The following is a 25,804-nucleotide window of genomic DNA, read 5'->3' as shown; positions in this document are numbered from 1 at the left end:
ATAAACCTGAATCTCCAGTGGCCATCAGCCAGTGTCAGTCAAATGAACGGCTGGTAATCCCATTACCCTACGCCGAGAGTCCATATGAGACAACATATGAGACGCCAAAGTCGGCGGTCCGCAACTGGACGGACATTGAAGCTTTGGCAGAAGTCACTTGTGAATAATGCATCCCATTGATGTGGTTGCCAGTGCCATCTGTCAGATGGTTGTATCTTCTGAGTTTAGATGCAGGCAGACTATATGTCTCGGGCCTTTATTTAATTTCACCTTAGATTACGTTAGTTTGAAGTGGTGTTGGGTTATTCTAATTTCAGTCTAATAGTATTGCCCTGAAGGCGGGTTTTGTCCCGTTGCACCTGTTTGGCGTGTTTGATCCCTTGACACCTGTGATCTGAGTGAGGATGAAGACACACAGCTGTGATCTGTTTTTTTTTTACAGATGATGTCAGTTTGCATGTCAGTTTCTTCATTTCAGGAAATGAGGGTTGATTCTGAATATCCCATGACTTAATTTCTCATGACTTGGTTTGCAGTTGCATACCACACGTTTTAGAAATTCTGTTCCTTCCCACTTTAACTCTTAAAGGGATAGTTCACCCAAAAAATGAAAAAAATTAGCCCATGATTTACTCACCCTCAAGTCATCCTAGCCTAGGTGTATATGACATTCTTCTTTCAGTCGAATACAATCAGAGTTATATTAAAAAATGTCCGTTTCTGTTTTGAAGTCCATAAAGTGCATCTATCCATCATAAAAGTGCTCCACACAGCTCCGGGAGGTTAATAAAGGCCTTCTGAAGCGAAGCGATGCGTTTGTGTAAGAAAAATATACATATTTAAAACTTTATAAAGTAAAATAACTAGCTTCCGTCCAAACAAACATACGGATTCGACTTAAGCCATGGCGCACTGCGCTACTTCCTACGTCACAAGTTGCATAAGTTGCGCTTTATGCGTAAGGAGACTGCGTATTTTCGTTTGGCAGGAAGCTAGAAGTTTACTTAACCCCATAACTGTCACCCCCCCCCTTTTTGAGAATGGACATTAAAATGCACTATTCAAGCTTAAATGGTTGTAATTCAAGAATGCTTTGGAGTATAGACCTATGTTTGGTCTTGTTTTAAAGGGAAATTGAAAGAACTTCAAAAAATTAAAGTGTGAAAAGTTATGGAAGTTTAAATTTACATTAAATCAAATATAATTTATTTAATATTTTTTCTTTTATATAAAATATATATTTTACAAAATATTTTTAGAAAAAAAAATACTTTAAAATCAAAGCCATATATTTAACGAAGTTGTGTTATACATTTGAAGTTGATATTACAAAAATTGAAGTTCCCATGAGATTTTGTTTAGGCGTAATACCAGAAATAGCCACCGGGTGCCATTGAATTTAATTGTATGCATTCTACCGTAACAAATTAATACATTTCTGTCCAAATAACACTTCTGTCACAAAATATAGAACCTTGAGACTCAGACCTTTCTGACAATATGTGTTTTGTCAAGATTAGAAAAGGTTTTGATCATAAATTATGAAACATGATGACACCAAAAAGGGGAGGAGCCTGATCAAATCATTTAGAGTACTGTTTCTATGGAAACGCAACGTCCAATTTCAAAACGATTTTCACAGGATGAATTCTGAGTTTGTAAGCTTTCAAATGATACCTAATTTATGATAACTACTAAAATATGTGATGTAATAAAAAAAGGCAATAAAAAAAGATAATATTATATTTTAGAGGATAATAATGTATATTATACTTTTTAGAGGATAATATTATTTTATATTTTTTTATTGACAAATACTAGATTAAATGTTTTATTATGAACTTTTAGCATGAAAACCAAAGTTTCAATTATTAAAATGTGTGCGTCAACTTTTTGTGACAAACGCCAGAACTCCTGTTATGACAGATTTTTTGAGGTGCGCTCTTGTCATAAATTCATCTATTACTGTTCCTGCATAAATTGTAATGTAAATAATTGTAAATTCTAACCCTAACCCTAACCCAGTGCTGAAATATCTATTAAGGAGTCTTAGACCTTTCCAACGATATATAGTTTGTCATGATTAAATTATTTAATTGTAATGTAGTGAAGTAAACTTAGGCGTCCCGCATACGGTCAAAGGGTTAAAGTGTTAAATATTAATATTGTTCTTACACAAACGCATCGCTTCACTTCAGAAGGCATGTATTAACCTCCCAGAGCTGTGCGGAGCACTTTTATGATGATAGATGCACTTTTATGATGATAGATGCACTTTTATGATGGATAGAGGCACTTTTATGATGATAGATGCACTTTTATGATGATAGATGCACTTTTATGATGGATAGAGGCACTTTTATGATGATAGATGCACTTTTATGATGGATAGAGGCACGCACTTTTATGATGATAGAGGCACTTTTTATGATGATAGATGCACTTTTATGATGGATAGAGGCACTTTTATCATGGATAGAAAAGGCACTTTTATGATGGATAGATGCACTTTTATGATGGATAGATGCAATTTTATGATGGATAGATGCAATTTTATGATGATAGAGGCACTTTTATGATGATAGAGGCACTTTTTATGATGATAGATGCACTTTTATGATGGATAGATGTACTTTTATGATGATAGATGCACTTTTATGATGATAGATTCACTTTTATGATGGATAGATGCACTTTTATGATGGATAGAGGCACTTTTATCATGGATAGATGCACTTTTATGATGGATAGAGGCACTTTTATAATTTATAGAGGCACTTTTATCATGGATAGATGCACTTTTATCATGGATAGAGGCACTTTTATCATGGATAGAGGCACTTTTATGATGGATAGAGGCACTTTTATAATTTATAGAGGCACTTTTATCATGGATAGATGCACTTTTATGATGGATAGAGGCACTTTTATGATGATAGATGCACTTTTATAATTTATAGAGGCACTTTTATGATGGATAGATGCACTTTTATGATGGATAGAGGCACTTTTATCATGGATAGATGCACTTTTATGATGGGTAGAGGCACTGTTATGATGATAGATGCACTTTTATGATGGATAGAGGCACTTTTATGATGATAGAGGCACTTTTATCATGGATAGATGCACTTTTATGATGGATAGAGGCACTTTTATGATGGATAGAGGCACTTTTATGATGGATAGAGGCACTTTTATGATGATAGAGGCACTTTTATGATGGATAGAGGCACTTTTATAATTTATAGAGGCACTTTTATCATGGATAGATGCACTTTTATGATGGATAGAGGCTCTTTTATGATGGATAGAGGCACTTTTATGATGATAGATGCACTTTTATAATTTATAGAGGCACTTTTATCATGGATAGATGCACTTTTATCATGGATAGAGGCACGTTTATGATGGATAGAGGCACTTTTATGATGGATAGATGCACTTTTATGATGGATAGAGGCACTTTTATCATGGATAGATGCACTTTTATGATGGGTAGAGGCACTTTTATGATGATAGATGCACTTTTATGATGGATAGCTAAGGCACTTTTATAATTTATAGAGGCACTTTTATCATGGATAGAGGCACTTTTATCATGGATAGAGGCACTTTTATGATGGATAGAGGCACTTTTATGATGATAGATGCACTTTTATAATTTATAGAGGCACTTTTATCATGGATAGAGGCACTTTTATGATGGATAGAGGCACTTTTATGATGGATAGATGCACTTTTATGATGGATAGAGGCACTTTTATCATGGATAGATGCACTTTTATGATGGGTAGAGGCACTTTTATGATGATAGATGCACTTTTATGATGGTAGAGGCACTTTTATGATGATAGAGGCACTTTTATGATGGATAGATGCACTTTTATGATGGATAGAGGCACTTCTATGATGGATAGAGGCACTTTTATGATGATAGAGGCACTTTTATCATGGATAGATGCACTTTTATGATGGATAGAGGCACTTTTATGATGATAGAGGCACTTTTATGATGGATAGAGGCACTTTTATGATGATAGATGCACTTTTATGATGGATAGAGGCACTTTGATGAACTTCAAAACAGAAACGGCCATTCACTGCCATTTTAAAGCTTGGAAGAGCCAGGACATTTATTTAAATATAACTCCGATTGTATTCGTCTGAAAAAAGAATGTCATATACACCTAGGATGACTTAAGAGTGAGTAAATCATTGGCTAATTTTCATTTTTTGGGTGAACTATCCCTTAAATTCAATAAAAAGTCAAAAATTTGTTTTACTTTACACTACTATTCAAAAGTTTGGGGCATTCAAATTATTTGAATTTTGAAAGGCTTTAATATTATTATTCAGAAAGAATGCATTAATTTGGTCAAAAGTCGCAGTAAATGCATTTATAATGTTAAAAAATATTCCTGTTCTTTTGAACTTTCTATTCATTAAAGAATTTTTACATTGTTTGGAACGACATGAGGGTGAATAAATGATGACAGAATTTTCCTTTAAGCATAGTTGTTTTCAACATTCAACATTTCACATCCAATCAGCATATTAGAGTGATTCCTGAAGAATCATGTGACACTGAAGACTGGAGTAATGATGCTGAAAATTCAGCATTGCATCACAGGAATAAATTGCTTTATTCAAATACAAAAAAAAATCCTTTAAATTGTAATAATATTTCACAATATTACAGTCTTACCAACCCCAAAATTTTGTGTAGTGTAGCATAATGTACATTCCTGAACTTGTACAGCATTCATCTGATATTGAGAAGAAATGTTTGGCTTCCTAATTTATTATTAATGTGGTAATTTGTTTTCTTTACAACTAACATCATCATCTGTCCCTTTTACTTTTTCAAAACCTCCTCTCCATCCACCTGCCATCTAGAGACAATTGTTCCACTATCCAATCAAATCCCATTAGATGAAATAAAGTGCTATATGTTTTTTTGGTCATTGAATGTCCTGTTTCACTGTATGCCTTTATGCCTTATGCCTATACTTGAATGCCTTTATGGTGACTAAATTACATTTTCCATATGATGTTTGCTTTTAGTATGGGGCATCATTCATGATTTCTGGAGATGACTGAAACTTTGAAGACAAGGTTTGAGTTCCCCAGCTCCCTCATTCAAGCTCAGGTAAAGCACTCAGAAATGATGATTTGAACAGGAATTAGAGGTAAAACAAGGTTCACGTTCCACAGTAATTTCATTGAAATGCTAATCTGTCCCGCCAAATGTGTCTGGCTTGTAGAAATCCATTCCTGTGAATGTTTAATTTAGATGAAATCTAGTTTGCTGAAGGCATGTGAAGAACCAGATTTGTTGCCTTTTGACTTTTTAATTCTAGGCTGTGAGGACGCTGGTCACTGCAGTGTTGAAAGAGAAAGGCCAAAATGAAAGGATTTGTCAGACTACCACCAAAGTAAGTCGACACAATCATTCTCTTGCATACATTAGGGGTTACATCACATCACGCTTAGGACACATTGTTCGAATTAAACAGCCTGTTTTTTCCTTTAAGACTTCTATGTCAATTCCCCCTTTACATGTACAATGTGTAAGCGTGCTTTGCCCAATCACTCAGTAACAGGCAGTTGTTTGTGTATGTAGGTGCTTTTTAAAGGGATAGGTCACCCAAAAATTTGTTTCTTTGTTCTGCTGAACACAAAAATGATATTTTAAAGAATGTTGGTAACCAAACAGTTGAAGGTAGCCATTGACTTCCATAGGTTTTTTTTTCCTACTATGGAAGTCAATGGGGTCCATCAACCGTTTGATTGCCAACATTCTTTAAAATATCTTCTTTTGTGTTCAACGGAAGAAAGAAACACGAGGGTGAGTAAATGAACTATCCCTTTAAGGAAAGTGCTTTCAGACAGGCTGCCAAAGAGCAATGACATCATGTCCAATGACCTAAACCATATCATCACATTAATTTAATAATCAACAGTCAAATAAATACTGCGCTGCATATGGCATTTAAATTGCACATTTTATATCATCTTTTTCTAAAAACATTTAAACAGTGGCTGTGATAACTTATTTTCATGGCAGTTTTATTCAAGCATACATTAAATAATGAAGACAATAGGTAAGGTAAAATTATAATGAATATGTAATATAGTCCACATATTTAGCAAAATGCTCCTCCAGTTATTGTTTTCTAGCGAACTAACGAGCTGTATGGACATTGAATGTCTTTCCTGAGGTAAATGTAACATTACGTGACATTGTTTACACGCTGTTTTATTGATATCTTTCCAGGGTTAAAACTTTTTTTATTTTTTTTATTACATGAGGCATGATACATTTCAGTTTCTTTAAACATACCTTCTGAATCATTAATTTTTAGGTTGTGCTCTAGTTGTAAAGAGAAAGAGAGGATTGTTTCATGCAGAGGCCGCAACAGCGATCTGACATTTATTGTTTGAATTTCATTATAAAATTGACAAAATGTCGGTGCATCACTAATTTATTCATGACATTGAAGCCCAGAAGTTGAATGCTAAATAGCTGTGGTTGACATGTAAAGGTGGGCTGTGATGCGTTGGATCTTGGATATCTGAAATACAAGGACTTTTCTGTTGTTGTTTTTACAGATTTATTAAAATAAATTAAATCTTATGGAGTACAGAAAAAGTTTTAAGTTTTATGTTTACACAGATATCGGTCAATAATCGGTATCGGCCAATTGAAAGTAATTACAGCTGATGATCAAGGCTGATTATATCCTTCCTGTCAATCAAAAGGGGGCGAAAAAACATGTCAGACTGCAACTCAAACTGTGTGTGAAGAAAATGTCTCTTGTTTTGAATTAAGGGCTATTTATGTTAACAAAACAATAAAACCCTTTAAAAAACTGATGTTAAAGTTACAATTAGTTGTAGCGCGCCACCCATCCAATAATCGCAAAAAACTTTGTTACTTCTGTTAAGAAACAACGTCTCGGCTTTCAAATGCAGTCCATTTTATCACAAAATTCAAGCAATAAATGGCGTTTTGACACTTTTAAATGTGATGCGATGGATCGCTGTAGCACTGTACACAGATCCGTGCAAGTCTTTTCTTCCACTTTAATATAAGTTATAGCATGAAAAAACATGCATGAACATCAGAAGGTATGTGGAAAGATACAGAACAACTTACCGAAATAATGTCTCATGTATCACTCAATCCGTGTTTCAACCGCAGAAAGACGTCAATAAAACAGCTTGTGCACAATGTCAACTTAACAATGGATTTACATTTGGAAAGTTATCCAGTGTTCACAGTTCATTAGTTAGCTATAAAACACTAGAGAGGAGATTATTTACTATATGTATGTTTGAATAAATGTATCATGAAGATAAGAACTACCTTGAGTTGTATACAAACAATTTCAGTTTTTATTTGAGTGTAATTAATATATCAGAAAATAAATAGCATTTGAATAAAATAGTTTGGGCTCTGTTGTTAATTTTAATCTCTAATATTATAGTTATGTACCAAATGAGAGGGTTCCCAGTAGCATTAGTTGGGAGAGATTTTTGTTTCATTAAGAAAATCAAACAATCGGTAACAGCAGAAATCGTTATTTAGTTTTAGTGCATCTCTATTACATGGGAAATTTGTCCCTATTTAAAGGAAATATGTGCTTTCTAGTTTTTCCGGACACGATACACAACGTCACTTACATTGTCTCTTATATTTTGTGCTGGTGTGCAATGGTTTGCATGTTGAGCTTGTGTTGTACGTCACCAGGGGCCAGCGCTGGAGTCTCTGTGGGAGCAGTGCAGCAGTGATAGTACTGTCGTCCGCTCGGCCTGCTGTGACGCTCTGGTGCTTCTCGTGGAACAGGGACATGCAGATCTGCCGTATGTGCTCAACACCACCCTTAACCTCCTGCCCTCGGCACGGTATGCCTTCAGTTCACCGCTGTGACACGTGCATATGGCTCTCACCAGCTAATTCAGATTATCATCCCATTTCATCCACAATTTTAAAAAGCTCTGACTCGATGCAGTTTCTTTGACCCTGTTTTCTGGTATTAAGAAGTGTTTTCGTCAATCTGATCACAAATGGACGACGCTAAATACAGGTGTAAACGGGTCTGAAACGATTTGAGCTTGTTCACTTTCGACCACTTCCAGAGGTAGTCGAAAACGCATTTGCTTTTGTAGTGTAAACGCTCATGTGTTCGTAACAGTCACAAAAGACTGTCTACTCTCCGCTTACTGAACTAATGCGTAAACATGGGAAGAGCTCTAGCCAGGCGGGATTTAAACTTTGTCGGCTGGAGACCCAAGTTTGGTTTGAAGATGAAAAACGTACCAAGCACAATGTTCTCTCACCATTCCTGATTTCTAACACTCACATCGGTCAGCGTGGTCTCGTAAGCGAAAGCTGCTGCTCTCCGTATGTTTTTCCGTCGTCGCCGGTCGTGTTCATCTATAAATTGCGTGAGCTTATTTCATCCATTCGATCAAAAGATCTTAAAAAGCCTGTACATTTACCCACCTATAGACCCTCCCTCGAAGAAATCAGGACAGAAGTGTTTGAAAGTGGACAAAAGATTAAAACACCAGGTGTAAACGTTAATGTTTCTCCCTCGTCTACTTGTGATCTGATCGTCCAAAATGCATTTTAATACCAGGTGTAAACAGGGCCTTTGACACATTTTTAAGCGCATATTATAGTGTCAAAGGTGGATCCAGATGCATTTTTAAATGATACACCCTTCCCACCCTGTCAAGCCCTGAGGGCATCTTATCAGACTCCTCAGGCACTGGCCTCACCCTTCTCTCAACTCTGGAAATAGTCTTTGAAGAGTTTTTTCGATGTTAAAATACTCCCTCTTCTCCCAGTTCAGTAAGCAAAGACAACTATATGTTGTATTATGCATTTATATTTCCCAGAAGAGTTTTGACTTTGTTGCTTTGTACACTTGAACAGTACATTTATAGGTTAGGGAGCTGTATTTAAAGCTATCATTTGTGTAAAACAAACTAGCAAATGCGGAAACGGCAATCTTTTATTAATTTAACAAGAACAGCAGAGGCATAAATATAATAGTTATCATGCTGGGAAGTTGGCATATTTTTGCCAGTTTTACTGTTTATTAAGTGTTTATGCATTCAAGCTCTTGAAAATTCTCTAATTTGGCTATCATTAACACGGTGTTTCCAACATCACACTGACAACTATGTACTTAAAGTCCTAAAAGTGCTTAATGGTAGGTGTTTATTGTGTTGATCACATGGAGGTTCTCTAACTGGTGACTCCATTGGTTTTGTAGATGATGCAAATTACCACAGAAGAGGATTTAAAAAAAAATAACCATTGTGTTCTCATGTATTTTGAAATGAGAAAAGAAGCTATTTTCATACACTACCGCTCAGAAGTTTGGGGGCAGTATGATTTAAAAAAAATGTTTTTGGAAGATGTTTTTTATACTCACCAAGGCTGCATTTATAACACAGTAAACAGTAATATGTGACCCTGAACCACAAAACCAGTCACATGGGTTCTTTTTTTTTTTATTGAAATTTATACATAATCTGAGAGCTTTCCATTGATGTATGGTTTGTTAGGATAGGACAATATTTGGCCGAGATACAACTATTTGAAAATCTGGAATCTGAGGGTGCAAAAAAATCGAAACATTGAGAAAATCGCCTTTAAAGTTGTCCATTAATGTTCACGATTGTGCTGCATTCACTCACAAAAATAAATGTTTCATATATTTACGGTAGGAAATTTACAAAATATCTTCATGGAACATGATCTTTATTTAATATCCTAATGATAATTTTGACCCATACAATGTATTGTTGGTTATTGCCACAAATACAGTGCTATGCATAAGTTTAGACACCCATGCTAAAGTTGACTAAAAAGAGGAATAAAAAATCATCTTTTGGAAATTGAACTTAATGCTTTAATTGAAAAAATTTGGAAAAATCCAACCTTTAAGGACACCAATTTTCTTTGTGAATGAATAAAATAGCCTTTGGAATTAAAATAGCCCCACATCATCACATAGCCTTCACCACACCTAGAGATTGGCATGGAGTACTTTCCATAAGATCATCTCTCAATGCAAATCAAACCAGCTATTAGGCTAACTGAAATAAAACCATGCCAATCTCTATGTGATGATGTGGGGCTATTTTAATTCCAAAGGCCAAGAGAACTTTATCAGGATGCATAGTATCCTGGATCCATGAAGTAACTGGCCTTTAAAAATAAAAATCTGCCTGCCTCTATGGGAATTTAACATAGGGGTGTCCAGACTTATGCACCCTGTATTTTAAGGAAGAACATTTATTTATTTACGATACATTATTCATTCACAAAGAAAATTGGTGTCCTTAAAGGTTGGATTTTTCCTAATATAAGTTCAATTTCCAAAAGATGATTTTTTTATTCCTCTTTTTAGTCAACTTTAGCATGGGTGTCTAAACTTATGCATAGCACTGTATACCCGTGCGACTTTTGCGTGATCCAGAGTCACATATTATGAAATATTATGCCAATTTCTATTTGAATATATATTAATGTAATTATTTTAAATATTAAAGGGATAGTTAACCCAAAAATTTGCTGTTAATTTAGTTACCCTCAGACCATCCAAGATGTAGGTGACTTTATTTCCCCATCAGGAGAACAGTAAAGAAGCTTTTTAGCTGAAACCGTGGTCCTCAGTGATTGATACCGTCTCTTTGAGAGTCAAAAAAACATATGCAGACAAAACAAAATTAATACCTGTGGCTCCTGACGATACATTGAGGTCCTAAGAAGCCAAATGATTTGTCTGTGCAAGAAACTGAACATATTTACAACAATTGTACCTCTAATACACAACCTTGGCAAACAGTCCTGAGCTCATTCTGCAATGTCTAAAGCTGTTTAAAATGGCCGGTCATCACAATTGCTGGTGATTTCGATGAAACACGAAACAACGTTTCGCTTCCAGTTTATATATGTGCCAAGCTAAAGTCTACGTGCTAAAATCTGGGGCTCAGCAATGAAGAAAAGCTGGGATCTTCAGTCAGGCAGGGGTGTACTGGGCCACTTTCGGCAGCTGCCTCATCCATTTCTTCGAGTTGTGCCATTGCAATGTTTCTTTCATTACAACAGAGGCTCTCTACTTCTGTTGTCATCTCATGACACAAGAACACCACCACAATTTCTGTCTACCTAAGGCTTGATGACGTGCCGCTGCTTCCTCAATCTCTCTCAGTTCTTAGTAGTTCTTTTAATAGTTCTCAGTATTCTGGTTCAAACAAGTATGGCTGTGCATATGACTGCCCGTGCCTATTGATTCCCGACCCGCAAAGAACAGTCGTTCAAACCTTATAATTTAGGACGAGGTTATATTCTCTGCAGAGTTTAAACGCTTAAATCTAAGTTAAATCTAACTTTTTGGAGTGCATTAGCACATAAATGGCCACAAAACTCCAAAATGGTTTTATTTTGATCACCTCTTTAAACCTCTACAATTGTCTTGTCATAAGCTATGTGCCATTCACCATGTAGAAAATAGTAAATGTGTGAACGAGTGACCGATTTCAGCCACAGCATCTATTTATGCTGTGGGGGGCGGGGCGCTTGCGGAGTGATGTCATCAAAATGATTGATTCATATTGGCGGAAGTAAGAAACTTAAAAACTTGGCGGAGAGTTTTGAAAGCTTATATCTTCAAAGTGCGAATTTTGTCATTGTTTTGTAGCACACTAGTTTACAGGTAACAGTAAGTCTAACATATTCATACTAAAAGTAAAAAAACGTTTGATTTCATGGGCACTTTAAATCATGCTAAAATCAACTCTAAGCCTGAAGCACAAACAAACAAATGCTTTTATTGCTGCTATAATGTGGTTAGTGTATTGCGTTTTTAGAGGATTACCTCAATTATCTGCCCACATGTTTCCTTTTCCCTTTGAGTTGGACTCTTGGATGAAGATCAGCAGCAGACTGAGGAATATACATCTGCATATTCAGAAAAACATGCAGCCTGCTCCATCAGTCAGCTCACACACACACACACACACAGGGCTGCTGCTGCTGTCATCACCATCGCATGGAGCAGCTACCCACACAATGTACCCTTTCATCATACAGCCCTGAATTTTAAAGGAATAGTTCCCCCAAAAATAAACATTCTGTCATTATTTACCCTCCCTCATGTCATTCCAGACCTGTATGCTGTTTTTTTTTTCTTCAGTAGAACGCAGATATTTTTTGATAAATCGCTATGCCTTACTACCAGAGACTGTCAAGCCCCAGAAAGGACAAAAACACCATAAAGGAGCATAAAAATAGTCAATATGACTACACTATGATTCCAGGTCTTCTGAAGCCACGTCTGTACGTCTTATGGACTACTTTTGTGCTGCTTTTTTTTTGGTGCTTTTTGAAGTTTGCCAGCCATTAATCACTATGAACTGCTGCTGTTGTGTAAAGATTAAAATATGTACTTTTGTGTTCCACGGAAAAATAATAATAACATGAAGGTGAGTAAATAATGACAGAATTTAGATTTTTGGGTAAACTTTTTCTTTAAAGTTAAGCACGTGAAAAATGCGAGAAGAATATTTAGTTATTTAGGTTTTATTTACTTATGTACTTTATAGCTTATACAATTGATTGCTTACTTTATTTACTTGCTGATTGATTATTAATTAATTTATTTAGGTATTTCTTTTGTGCTGTTAAAGCCATGTTTATGGTGTATGAAATTGGGTATCAATACAACAAAAGGGGCCAAATAAGGGCTTCTTGTGTCAATAACCTAATTTTTCTGAATTATTTTTTACTGATTTAGAAGAGTATACCAAATACATTAAATATTCACAAAATTCTGTGAGTTGGACTCAAACTTGCATTGCCTGTGTGAGTACTGGCAGCTTTGACAACAACATTTTGTAGACTTTGTTTGGAGCTTACGAAGCACTATTGTGGTAAGAAGCATATTTATTTTCAGCAAGATCTCCCATTGTCCCATAAAATCCATCAATAAGCAGATATTTGGTACATATGCTGCTGAAAACTGGAGCATGTTACGGCTTTGCTATGCGCAGTGCGTACCGGGCTCACGAAAGAGCCTAGATGAAAGCCAGTAAGATGAATTTCCTTTCACTGTGGAGTTATGTTTTCCCCTTCTGGTAAAATATACAGTAATCAAACCCATAGGAACTGAGAAACGTACAGTCAGACTTGAGAGAGTCGAGAAGGAGGGATGAAAGAAAACACGGCACATGTTGTCACGCAGAGGTGATTTATAATGTATGAGAAACACTCCCCCTGTATTCTCGTTAAGGAATGGGAGCTTTGTATCTTGCATCCCAATATGTCATTGGCTACATTCGGAATAGCGTCCTACCATAGTATGTATACTGTGCAAAGTATGAATTAAAGACCCAAATGACCTCTTACATTGGTTAAAACGTGCAACATACAACCACAAAGTAATGCTCTTGACTTGACCTTCTGTTTCCAGTCTGATAAGAAAACTGGAAGTAGTATCAAAAAGTATTTGATATTCGTTTTTTGTTCAGATTGCCAGGATCTAAGATTTTTATGCAATATAGGGAATTGCCCTCAAGCAAAAACAATGTTTCATACTACTGTTTGGATCATATAATGTCAAATTATATGTGCTTCTCTGATGGATTATGGGTCCATGGTTTTTCTTGGGTAGTATCTGCTGATGCTAACTGTTTTGTTTCTTGCCTGGGCAGGAATGTTCAAGGGCTGATCAAAGTGGTCGGGAGGCTGCTGCAGATCCAGGCAAGTCAGCGGGATAGCGGAGCAAGCTTCACCTGTCCGTATTCAATTAGGTGAGTGCCCTTTCCAAGAGCAACAGCTGCTGCCACTTGTTCTAAACCCAGAAAAGTCACGATTTAGTTTTTTGTTGATGTTTTTTTTAAAACACTCTCTTGCTCAGAAGATTTTAAACATATAGAAGTATGTAACAAGAATGGGCAACAGAATTTAAAGGTGCAGTAAGCGATTTCTGAGAAACACTGTTGATATTTGAAATCAGACCAAACAAACACACCCCTCCCTTCATTGCTCCGCCCCCAACACGCAATGCACAGGTAGATGTCTCTTTATTATCTAAAGCAAGGCAAAATAATGCTTTGTGAAAAAAAGTGAAGATGATGAACGAACGACAAGGAAGGACAAAAAATCAAGCTTTTCTAATATTAACGCGGGTCCTAAAGCTCTTGCCTGATCATAACCCCTCTTTTCCCAGTGATCTTCCTCTGAGCTTTTCTCTTTTGCAATGTCTCTCAGCCATCTCTCTTTCTACAGTCTTTCTTCAAATCTCCCTCTTGCTCACTCTCTCTCCTCCCCCATCATGAGTGGACACGCCCCCTACTGCTGATTGGCTGACTCTCTCCTCCCCCTTCATGAATGGACACGCCCCCTACTGCTGATTGGCTACAAGTGTGTTGTGCTGCTCGGTCAGATCCACTTTTATCTGTGTTTCTCAGAAATCGCTCCCTGCACCTCTGATGTAATGCTAGTTCTTTAAATAAATATTAAGACCTCTTGGGTTGAACTACCGTTCATTATTTTGGGTTAGATCTTCAGTGTCACGTGATCCCACCTAATGCTCTGGAAAGATGATGTAAAATTAGAAGGAGCCTTCTGTCGGTTTCGTCTTGACTTTTTTTTTTCTCGCTTTCATCACTTTCGCTTTTAATCTCATGCACGTACTCACTTGCTAAACTGAACAGCTTTCAGTCTCTCTTACCGATGCCCCGACACCGATTCAAAATGCTGAATCATGAATCACTTATTTAAGTGAATTAAGCCTGGACTACATGACCCCTTATGATAAGTTACTTTATAATGAATCAAATGACCGTGTATGTAATTTCTCTCCTCCTCCTGTCGAGTTCCTCCCTGGTGAGAAGATGAATGGGTCGATGGCTCTGTGCTGGCCTGGGATTGGTGCTTGGCCTTTAGCACGGGTTGGCACAGAGGGAGGGCTCGAGGATTAATGAAAGATGCCCACTGGTGCTCATTGTGTCCGTCTGCTCGATGGATCCTCTGCAATCTGCTCTGGGGTCACAAAGCCACTTACTGTAGATACAGGGTCTACAGAAAAAAAATATATATCTTTCCACAGAAAAAAAGACATAGATTAAAAAGTCAAACTCTGTATCTTTTTAATTTGTCTGTGTTTCTTAACTGCATAATGAACAAAACTATGCTGTTAAACATTTCTAAGTGTTATCAATGTTGAAAACAGTTGTGCTGAGTAAGTCTTTTTAAGAGCAATAAAAGTTTTGATTATTAAAAGCATTTATTTAAAATAGAGCTATTTTGAAACATTATACATTTCTTTACTCTCACTTTATTATGAATTTATTGAAGTCTTGCCTTGCTGAATAAAGGTAATCATTTCTTATATATATGTATAATTTATTTTACTAAAACCTAATATAAGTTGCTACATTTCTTTACTCTTACTTGAAGTCTTGCCTTGCTGAATAAAAGAAATAATTTCTTTTTATTTTATTTTATATATATATATATATATATATTTTTTTACTAAAACCTAATGCAAGTTGCTAATTCAGTAAATGCTGACAGATTCAGTGAATAACTTGTTAGACTGATTCAAACTAATTCAAAACTCTTTTTTAGACTTAAAAATAACAGCCATTTGTTCTTAAATCAAAATACAGTGACTGGTCAAATGTATGTTGTTTTATAAAAAAAATTTAAAAAGCACAATAGGAAGATGTTATCTATTTTTTTCTTTTTTCGATATTATTTTAATCCAGCTTTTTCCATTCAGAGTGCAAATCACAACCCAAATAAAATAAAATAGTGAATGCATTTCATTCACTATGAGTGCTGTATATTCAGTCCAACTTCTGTAGGCTCAAACCTCTAAATTCTCCTGGTCCGCTAAAGTTTTAAAACGTCTCTTCTGGTTAAGAAGTCTCGCTCTAAACTTTCATTTCAAATGAGTGCAATGGAGGTCAGTGTGTCAGCCAGCCTTTGTCTGGCAGTTAATGTTGTGGCTGTTTGCTGAAAACCGCCCCTGATGGATGAACCCTGATAATGTGATGGCCGCACCAGTTGGCCGGGGAACAACAAGAGATAGATGAGCAAATGTTTGAACTGTAGGTTGTCTGTGGAGGGAGTGGAGAGCTTTGGTGCAGCCCTAACATCTGTCTGGAGGTGACCCAGACCATAAATTCAAGTGCTGAGAGACTGTTTATTATGTGGAGGATCTTCAAGGTAACTTAATAAAATATGTTCCTGTCTGACCCAGTGCCAAAGGCACACACAAACAACATGATCAGGAAATTGGATGAGTTCGTTAATCTTAGGATAAAAGAGCATGCGTGTTTGTTAATATAAGGGCCTTTATTTGTGTGTTAGCGTTAAGGGACATTAATCACCAGCGTAGCATAGACATCCAAGCAACTACTGCAAAAGGCTGCCGATGCGTTAAAGATAGAGGATGTTTTGAAGATATTTTGTAATGTAGTGCCTTATTAAAATACTGATGTTTAAATACTATATGCTAACTATATTATTTAAATATGTGTTTGATCTTAGGAGCTTCCCTCATCCCTACATCACAGTGCTGGAAAACCGTCCCGACTGCTGGCCCGCTCTGCTCCAGGAAATTGATGACTTCCTTCAGCTGGCTACAGACAAGTATGAAATCCGTTAACAATGACAGATCTGGGGGATTTGATGGAAATTTTTATAACATCTTAAAGAGGTCATGACATGAGAAATAAAACTTTGTACCATTAAAACATCCTGCAAGTTTCAGAGCATAAAATGTCCTCCTCATTGTAAAAAAGCATTTATTTAATCAAGCTCCAAAAATGGTTTGTTTTGATAATGCGGGGTCTGTGACGTCACATGGGCAAACACATTTGCATATGACTGCCTCCTGAGCAAGACATCGACGAATAGTTATACATCATTGCACCATAAGCCCCGCCCACTGGCTTTAAGTCGCTTAACGGTTGACCTTCACTGAATGTCGTATTCAACTCTATTCAAGTCTTTTTCAACTCTGAGGTGTGAACGACCAGTGTTTCATGACACTTTAAAAGCGGATCATTTCAGACAGAGGGTCACAATGATATATTGTTGTGTTGTGTATATATTTTTTTATGCAAAAAACTTTAATAACATTATAAGTGAACCTTAAGAAGCATATTAAAATAATAATAAAAATCCATGTCGTGACCCCTTTAAAGGGATAGTTCACCCAAAAATGAAAATCTGTCATGAATTACTCATGTCATTCCAAACCCGTACGTCTTTCGCTCAACTTCGTAACACAAATGAAGATGTTTTTGATTAAACCTGAGAGCTTTCTATCCCTCCATTGACAGCTACACAACTACCACTTTGACGCTTCAAAAAGTTCATAAAGAGATTGTAAAACCAATCCATATGATTGGTTAGACATTTGTTAGACATTTGGAGACTTGTTAACCCTTACAAGTGTACATATGGTGTGTTTTTCTTCAGAGATGAGCCAGTATATGTGGAAATGCTGGTACCTTTCCTTCGTTACCTGTACTGCGAGCCCCAGAGGTTGGCAGAAAACGCTCTGCTCAGACACAGCCTCCTCAGGGTTCTGCTCCAGCCACGAGGGGCTCCTGAGCCTGACAGCCTGCAGGAGAAGGGGGCGTCCGGCACTAGGGTGGTCCGTGAGCTGATTCGCAGCCTCTTTGACCTGCTACCGTACATGCTGGTAAGCTGGAGGATGATTTCTGATGTGCTGAGCTGAAGTAGCTCCACGGCACTATGTGGCTTAGACCCATGAAATGTTTCGACAGAAGGTTTACATTACCCATCGTTGTGAATTTCTCTAATTTATGACTTAACAAAAAGCCTTAAAGATGTATTAAAGGGATGGTTCGGAGTAAAATCAACCTAGGGTCCTTTGCACCATGACCTCGAGCCAAACACCCGACCAGAAGCTTTTTCTCCCTTGGTCGAACATTATTAAAGTTAGAGCTTATTTAGAGATATCAGCCGAATGGCTTAGTGCAGGCGCTAATGGATCCTATGATGTATCTCGTAAATTACCCCACTAATAATGCCCGGAATGGTATCAAACTTCTACAGTAGTACAAATAGGTTCTGTACTCATAAAACAAGGCATTGGAAAGTTTGTAAGTACATCAGGGGTTTATTTAAATAACACTTGCCTGACGGCTCATGCTACCGCTAACCCGGACGTCGAGGTCACTTCCGTGATTTGGGAAAAGCCCATAAAAGTCCTGGCAGAAAGAGATGCATAAGGATGTAGTGTACTGTAGCCAATCAGCAGTAGGGGGCGTGTCCACTCATGATGGGGGAGGAGAGAGAGTGAGCAAGAGGGAGATTAAAAGAAATACTGTAGAAAGAAAGATGGCTGAGAGACATTACCAAAGAGGAAAAGGTCAGATGAATATAATTGGAAGAAGAAGGGTTACGATCAGGCAAGAGCTTTAGGACATGAGCAAATATTAGAAAAGCTTTCCAGCGCTGGAGAGATGTTAGAGAGCGGGAAGGCCTGAAAACGAATGCATAGGTTGCGTTGTTTCTACTCATACACGAGTAACATTGTTTTTTTGCTGTTGTATACTTTTGTTGTTGTTGAATCACAGCTGATTCATCCATACTTGCACAAGCTGTCTGATGCGGCAGCTGTTTGTCGTTGTGGCGTGTTCGTCATTTTGGGGGCGGAGCAATGTGTTTGTCTGGGTGTTGGTTGCAAATTTAACAGTGTTTCTCAGAAATCACTTACTATACCTTTAAGGGTGCCTACTGTTCAAAACTTTCATTTTTTTGTTTTTGAAAGAAATTAATACTTTTATTCAGCAAGGATGCATTAAACGGACCAAAGGAGAGAGTAAAGACATTATATTGTTATAATGTTAAACTTTTTATTCATCAAAGAATCTTGAAAAAAGTTTCCACAAAAATATTAAGCATCATCTTCAGCTGTAATAATAAAATAATGATAATATTAGAATTATTTCTAAAGGATCATGTGACACTGAAGACTGGAATAATGGCAACCATCACAGGAATAAATGAAATTTTAAATATATTGAAATAGAAAACGTTTTTTAAAACTAATAATATTTCACAATATTAATGTTTTTACTATAATTTTGATAAAAAAATGCAGCCTTGGTGATAAAAAATCTCCAAACTTTTGAACAGTAGTGTACCTTTTATTGAACATGGGGTGAGTTCATATTATTTTATAACATTAATAATGGGTGAACTAGCCCTTTAAACATTTTCACACTTAGTTTACACATTGATCCTTGATCCTGTGCCCCATCAGGTGGACAGTGTAACAGCAGTGGTGGAGTTCAGCTCGTTCGCTGAATCTCTGACGGCGGCTCTGCTCACTGATTCAAGCTTCTGGAGGAAGGAACTGACCCAGCTGGCTCTTCAGCTCCTGTGTGCCTGTCAGCTCAGTGTTCATCTGAGGGGAGAGCTGATGTCTCTCCTTCACACACTCCACCAGATAATACCTGCACATGCACTGGTGAATACACACATTATATTTTCTGTCTTACTTCATATTGGTGGTGTAGTGTTGTACAAACTGGACTACTATTATGGAAGTATGAGAAATGGTAATCTCTCTTAAAATCACTGCTGTCTAATTGCATTCATTTACAGATGCAGATTCAAAAATGCATTATTTTAAAAGAGAATAAGGCAACATTATTATTATTTTTTGTTGCTTGCTACAGTTGCTCTCTCAGTGTGATCTCAAAAAATCTTCTCCTCTCATCTTTATAATGGTTTTGTTTGCACTAGCTCGAAGCGATTTGCATTCAGCTTTCCCTCAGAGGCTCCATCTGTGTCAAACCGTTTGTCTGATTGTGCCCTATCTAACTGTAGGAACTCCCGCCTGAGCAAGTGATCATGGGAATCTCCCTGCTACTGCTAAGCGCCTCCACCTCTCAGCAAACTGCCCTCCTAGAGCTCGGTAAAGACACTCTCGATATCTGAACGCATCATATTGACATGGCTAGCTTAATTTCCACAGAACATGCTAGTAACAGGCAGTTTTGCACAGATTGAAAGGGTTGTTTTGTTACTTTGTCTTACTGAGTTGTCATCCTGATTCCAACACATACAAACAAACCAATAAGAAGCTTTAGGCTCACTAAAAAGCTGTTATTTCAGAATAAATTCCATCAAAAAGTGGGAATGATCTATTAGTGGTGGTTTTAAGGCTCATACTTAGGTTTAGGGATTTAAAATGCCTCTAATATGCTATATTAAAGGTTCCTTTTTTTATGTGTCCTACAATAGGTTTACATGCATCCAAGGTCAAAAAACACATTAATTTTCTTCATAATACACATTGAAGCATCACCTCTTCTCTCACAGTGTCTGGAACGGTTTGTTTGAAGATTCAGTCTCTCTAAACCCCTCCCTTCCAAGAGCCTAATCTGCTCTGATTGGTCAGAAGGCCCAGTCTGTTGTGATGCGTCTACCGCTTACAGAATGTGTCTGAAATTTCAGCTCCAGTGGCTTCCTGAGCACTTCTACACACAGTGATACAAACTGGAACGATGGCGTTGGTTTTCCCATATCAGTTTGAGCGCGAGTCCTCATCCTTTTGAAGTGCATTGTTTTTGCGATTTCTCGACATGTCAAAAAATCCCACCGAAAATGTAATTGAAAGAGACACCTAATTGTAGCAATGTTAAAGGCTCAGAGAGGAAGGAGGCGTGAACCGGCGAACGTTTAACATGAAACTTTAATATAAAAATAAATAAACAAACAACAAAACAAAAGTAAGGCGGCACCCTTTCGAGGATGACTGCCTCACAAACATAAATAAAACACAATATAAAGTAGGGGCCTGGTCCTCTCTCGTCTTGCACTGTTGACACTCCTCCTTTTATCCCTCTGGAGCTCCTCCACTCATTAACACTTGCACCTCAGGCTCGCTCACTCGTTCCATTCCCACGACTCTCGGCCCCTGTAACGTTAATATCTATCTTCCAGAACATTATAGAGATTTGGGAATGGGCTCTTTTGACTTGGGCCTGTAAGCAAGACCCGAGCAATGCCTGAACATTCTTAGAACACCATAGCAACCACTTAGAACACCATAGCAACCTCTTGCCAGCCATCTACAACACCCTAGCTTGATGGTGGCAAGTTTTGCACAGGCAAGCACCACTCACATTCAATTCAAATTTGTATAGCGCTTTTCACAATACATATTGTTTCAAAGCAGCAGCATTCATTCACAAAATGTAAAAATCTTTTTCAAAATGAGTTATTGTATTCATTAGTTTTAACTATTACTTCTTTTGTCTCTTTGCTAGCTATTAAGATTGTCCCACCTGAGGTGCCGCCTCCCTTTGGTGCATCTTTGCTGGTAATGCCCTTGTTACAGGTGCTCTCCTGCTCCAGCCTCATGGAAGCCCTGACAGACACGCAAACGCACTTGAAGAACCTTAAACTGGCCAATTCTCTGTTGCAAATGGTCCAAAGAGAACCCTCCGATCTGAAAGAGGTAGCACAAATTATTAAGCACCCATTTAGAAGAGAGTTTTCAAAGTATTGTGTGATACTGGACTTTGCGCTTGCCTCTACAGGACTCCACACAGCTGAGTTTGCCTCTCAGCACTTGGTACAGCGAGCTTCAAGTGTCCACCAGCGTCCTGAAGCGAATTTCCCTAGACTCCATGTCTTCTGTGGAATGGCTTTACTCCCTGCAGTCTTCTCTCCCTGTCTGTGAACACGTCCCAGATACCGTTTGTCTTCTGGTCTCCCATGTTATCGTCAGCAGTCACGGGGATCTCTGCAGGTTAGCGTTGGACACAGCTGCTGCCATCGCCGAGGCCGATCCTGCTAAGGTAAAGTCTGAATCTCAACGTTTAGTTTTGTGATTCTGCTGTATTGCAGTTCTGTATTATTAAGTAGTTAAATCTACTAGGTAACCAAAGAAGTTACCAAAAAGTTTAGGGGATCATATTCAGTCACCCCTGTGTTCATAAGCAATGCATTTAACCATTTTTTTTCTGTCCCATGCAACTTAAAGCAGTGCCGGTCCTCCCTTTATGCAAAGTATGCAAGTTGTGTAGGGCCCCCAGAAGTCTTGGACCGGCACTGAGTTAAAGGGGTCGTGTAATGCCCTTTTCACAAGATGTAAAATAAGTCTCTGATGTCCCCAGAGTGTGTATGTGTAGTTTTAGCTCAAAATACCCCACAGATATTTTTATATAGCATGTTGAAATTGTCAATTTTTGAGGGTGAGCAAAAACGCACAGTTTTGTGTCTGTTCTTTTAAATGCAAATGAGCTGCTGCTCCCGGCACAGAGGGCGGAGCTTTAACATCTTGTGTCCTTTTACCTCACACAGACATGCACTGAATATTTCAAAAACGTTTAGCCTTTTATGTTCAAACCGGATTCAGATAATGATGTAACATGTATAATGCAACAGGACGTTTCTGAATGGTTAGTTGATGAATTTATGTAGCTTATGTGTAGTCACTGATTAGCATATTCTGTCTTGATAATCTATAAATCGTGTTCCGGGGGTGGGGTTTATGTAAATTTTAGGGTTGGTGATGTCACTAACCCGGGAGGAATCTCGTGTAGTCCCTACCAGCCGTTTGTTGTAGTCCTTAAAAAGCTATTTCTTTAAAAGCAAATATCTCCCTTTGCTTTGAGCTTTGAGTGTTGTAACTTTGCAGATGTTGTTTATGTTCAAACAGCAACATTACACACTAACTAAAATTAGAAAAGTGAAATCATAATCAACCACCCCTTTAAGCCAGATCCGTTGCTCCTCGAAATGAAACTTCCAGCACTTCTGAGGTAAATTTTCCAGGATTATTATTAAGATAGTATTATTCCTCATAGCGTCGTAAAGTCCATGACTCTGATTACTCGCGGTGTGTGTTATCCAGCTGATTGTGGGCGTTCACAGGTTTGCATGGATGCCTTAGATCATTTGTGTTTGAATAGCGCGCTCTCTGTGGGCGGGGTCACATTAAAACTTAATGAGCTGAGATGAGAACGACTCTCTCTTTTCATACATATTACATAAACTGAGAATATTTGTTTTTTATATAAATTACTTCATTTAAAAGAAGAGAATTCAAGCTTTATGCCTGTGTGACTGTGTTGAGTATTCGCTGAGTTATAGTTCATTTTCGGATGTGTTTCAGAATGGACTTCACTGACAGAGAGCAGGCAGAACTCGCATCATGTTTATTTTTCTTTATTTTGCAAAAAGCACAACACTTTGTTTTTATTGTGAAAAAAAAAATACACACTTAACAGAATCGAATGATGTATGAAACTTGTATGTAAGATCAAAGTCAACAGAGTATTTTGAGTCTCTTTTGCACTGATAAGAAAAAAAGCGAGCATATCGCGCCGGCGCGATAGTCGACCCCAGGGGGTTAAAAAAGTGAAATCATAATCAACCACACCTTTAAAGGAATCTTTAACCAAAAAGTAAAAATTCTCACCGTTTGTTTCAAACTCCCTTATTTCTCTTGACAAATTTTGACGAATGTTCGTGCTGACATTGACATCAAATATGATCCTAATAATTATGATGATAAAGGCTGAGAATCATTAAATGGATAAATGATTTTGTTTAATAGATTAAGTAAGGAATCATTTACGACGGGCAGTTCAATTATTAGAAAATAATGCATACCGAGGCAGAATGCGTCTGCGACGCAAAAGTGAAAATTATTTTCTAATAATTCAATGGACCAGAGTAAATTATTCTGCTTATACTGTGGTTACCACACCTCAAAACATTGTTCAGAATCAGATGATGTTTTTCAAGACATTTGTTAGGTTTTTGTCCTTAAAACACTCTTCTGTGTAGGACTAATTTCTTATGTATCTCATCTCAAACCTCCGTTGCCAATTCCAAAATGTCATTTTAGAGCTAGTAACAGAGACTTGAGCCATTGATAGCAGACTAATGCAGTTATTAGAGAGAGAGAGAGAGCTTAGGTGTGTGTGAATTATCTGAGTCTGTGCGTCTGTCAGTGTTTGGCAGCAGCGTTTCTACTAAAAGCAAGACTTTAAGTTTATCTGCTTCAAGAACAGCGACATTATTACCTCGCTAGTGAAAAATGTCATGTAGCTTTTAAGTTGCTAAACTATTGTACTGATAAAATCGTCATAGCAGCGCTGACAGCACGTTTCTGTGCGCGTGTGTGTGTGCGTTTGAGTGGAGAGAGAGCAGGAGAAAGAGAGTATGTGATTTCCATACATAATAAAGTGTAATTTTGAGGCAAAAACATTGACCAAGCAAATAAATATAGTAGACAATAGGATAAAAACGACAAATTGTTTCAATGTCGTTGTGGGTTTTGGTTCTTTTGCTGTTGTAGGCTGTAAAGACCTTTGAAATAACTGAAATCATTTATGCGAAGTGATATGGACATGTAATGCGGTCAAGACCAGCCTGGAACTAATTTAGCCGTGCGTTTCCATGAACATAATTGCACACCTTGGAACGTTCGTTAACCAATCAGATTCAAGCATTCAACGTGGTATAAATTAAAATAAAACACAAAAAATCTGAATCAACAGTTTTAAAATGAATTCACAGCATGGTAATATACAATATGAAAAGTTAATGTTCACTTTGAGATTTACAAAAATTTGATGGAGACATAAAATTAGTTATGGGAACATATTAGACAAACTACCTATACTCTACAGAGATTTTTCACAAACTATTGTGCATAACTGTTCATCTTTTTATAATGCAATTGATTGGCCTCAATTTGGCGTTTAGGACTATAAAGGATTTTCACAAAACATATAGAGGCTGTACAGTTGTACTGTACTGTAACAGTTCTCTAGCTGAAATGATGAAAACCACAGTCCTTTACACATTAAGAGCACCACATTGTTCCTTGAGTGACAGATTTTTTTATTATTTAAAGAACACAATTTGGAGAAAAAAAATCCACTCTTAGAAAAGCTTTCATTTCTATCCATTATCCAGATGTCAGTGTTACTAGGCAACATGCTCAGCCTTAGAAACTGAAGCAGTAATTACTTTAGCTAAATGCTAAATGAAGGTGTATATCATGGTACAGTGGACCTGTACTCCACACTTACATTCATTACAGAACGCCTTGGGGCTCTCATGGACACAAATTCATTGAGACCAGAACGACTGGTAGCCAAGAGCATGGAAAGCGTGTGACCTGAGGGAGGATGTGCAGCCCTGCAGGACTGTTGTAATCACACTAACAGGAAGATATTCCAGGCGGAATATGCATCATCTGTCACGGGCTAAATGCCCTTATTAGAGGCCTTGGCTGGATGCTGAGATTCGCTCTCTACTGCTTTCCGATTAGGGCTGGGGATTTATTGAATGCTCACAGTACAGTGATAGAAATGATTGAGTTGATTTTATGGTATATGTGTTTTATTTGACCATTAGGTTTACTGGAATTAGACTAGTTTTACGGCCTTTCCTTGTCTCACGATATGCAAGTATGAGAGTGTTAAGACATGTTTTATAGTATATCTCATTTAAATTTCAGTAACACAAACAGTGAGGGAAAATAATTTCAACGAATCAGTTCAAACTGGCCATTTCAATGAACTGAGTCAATGATTCATTTGTGTCATCACTCAAAAATGTCCATTGAAATCCCAATGTGGCATTTCATATATCAAAATATTTTAGTTAAATAGAATATTGCCATTTATTGTTATATGGGTGCATATAAATGTAAAAAGTAATTCTTTCTTGTGTTCATTTCGTGAAAAGCAATATGGA

At 37.3% G+C, this 25,804-nt stretch overlaps 1 protein-coding gene across 1 annotated transcript in view; it reads left to right on the top strand.

Moving 5' to 3' along the window:
• Positions 1-25,804, top strand: part of focad (focadhesin) — a 64,676-nt gene that overhangs the window by 1,224 nt on the left and 37,648 nt on the right. The window contains exons 2-11 of the mRNA XM_084405982.1: positions 5,068-5,152; positions 5,364-5,438; positions 7,757-7,911; positions 13,738-13,836; positions 16,586-16,687; positions 17,522-17,747; positions 19,338-19,544; positions 19,907-19,994; positions 21,352-21,542; positions 21,625-21,885. Coding sequence (XP_084262108.1) covers positions 5,096-5,152; positions 5,364-5,438; positions 7,757-7,911; positions 13,738-13,836; positions 16,586-16,687; positions 17,522-17,747; positions 19,338-19,544; positions 19,907-19,994; positions 21,352-21,542; positions 21,625-21,885 — 1,461 coding nt within the window. The 5' untranslated portion in view covers positions 5,068-5,095. The remainder of the gene's footprint in view (positions 1-5,067; positions 5,153-5,363; positions 5,439-7,756; positions 7,912-13,737; positions 13,837-16,585; positions 16,688-17,521; positions 17,748-19,337; positions 19,545-19,906; positions 19,995-21,351; positions 21,543-21,624; positions 21,886-25,804) is intronic.

The sequence above is a fragment of the Rutilus rutilus genome (assembly GCF_951802725.1).
Source record: "Rutilus rutilus genome assembly, chromosome: 3".
NCBI classification, from domain to species: domain Eukaryota; kingdom Metazoa; phylum Chordata; class Actinopteri; order Cypriniformes; family Leuciscidae; genus Rutilus; species Rutilus rutilus.
This window is presented reverse-complemented; position numbering and strand designations above follow the sequence as displayed.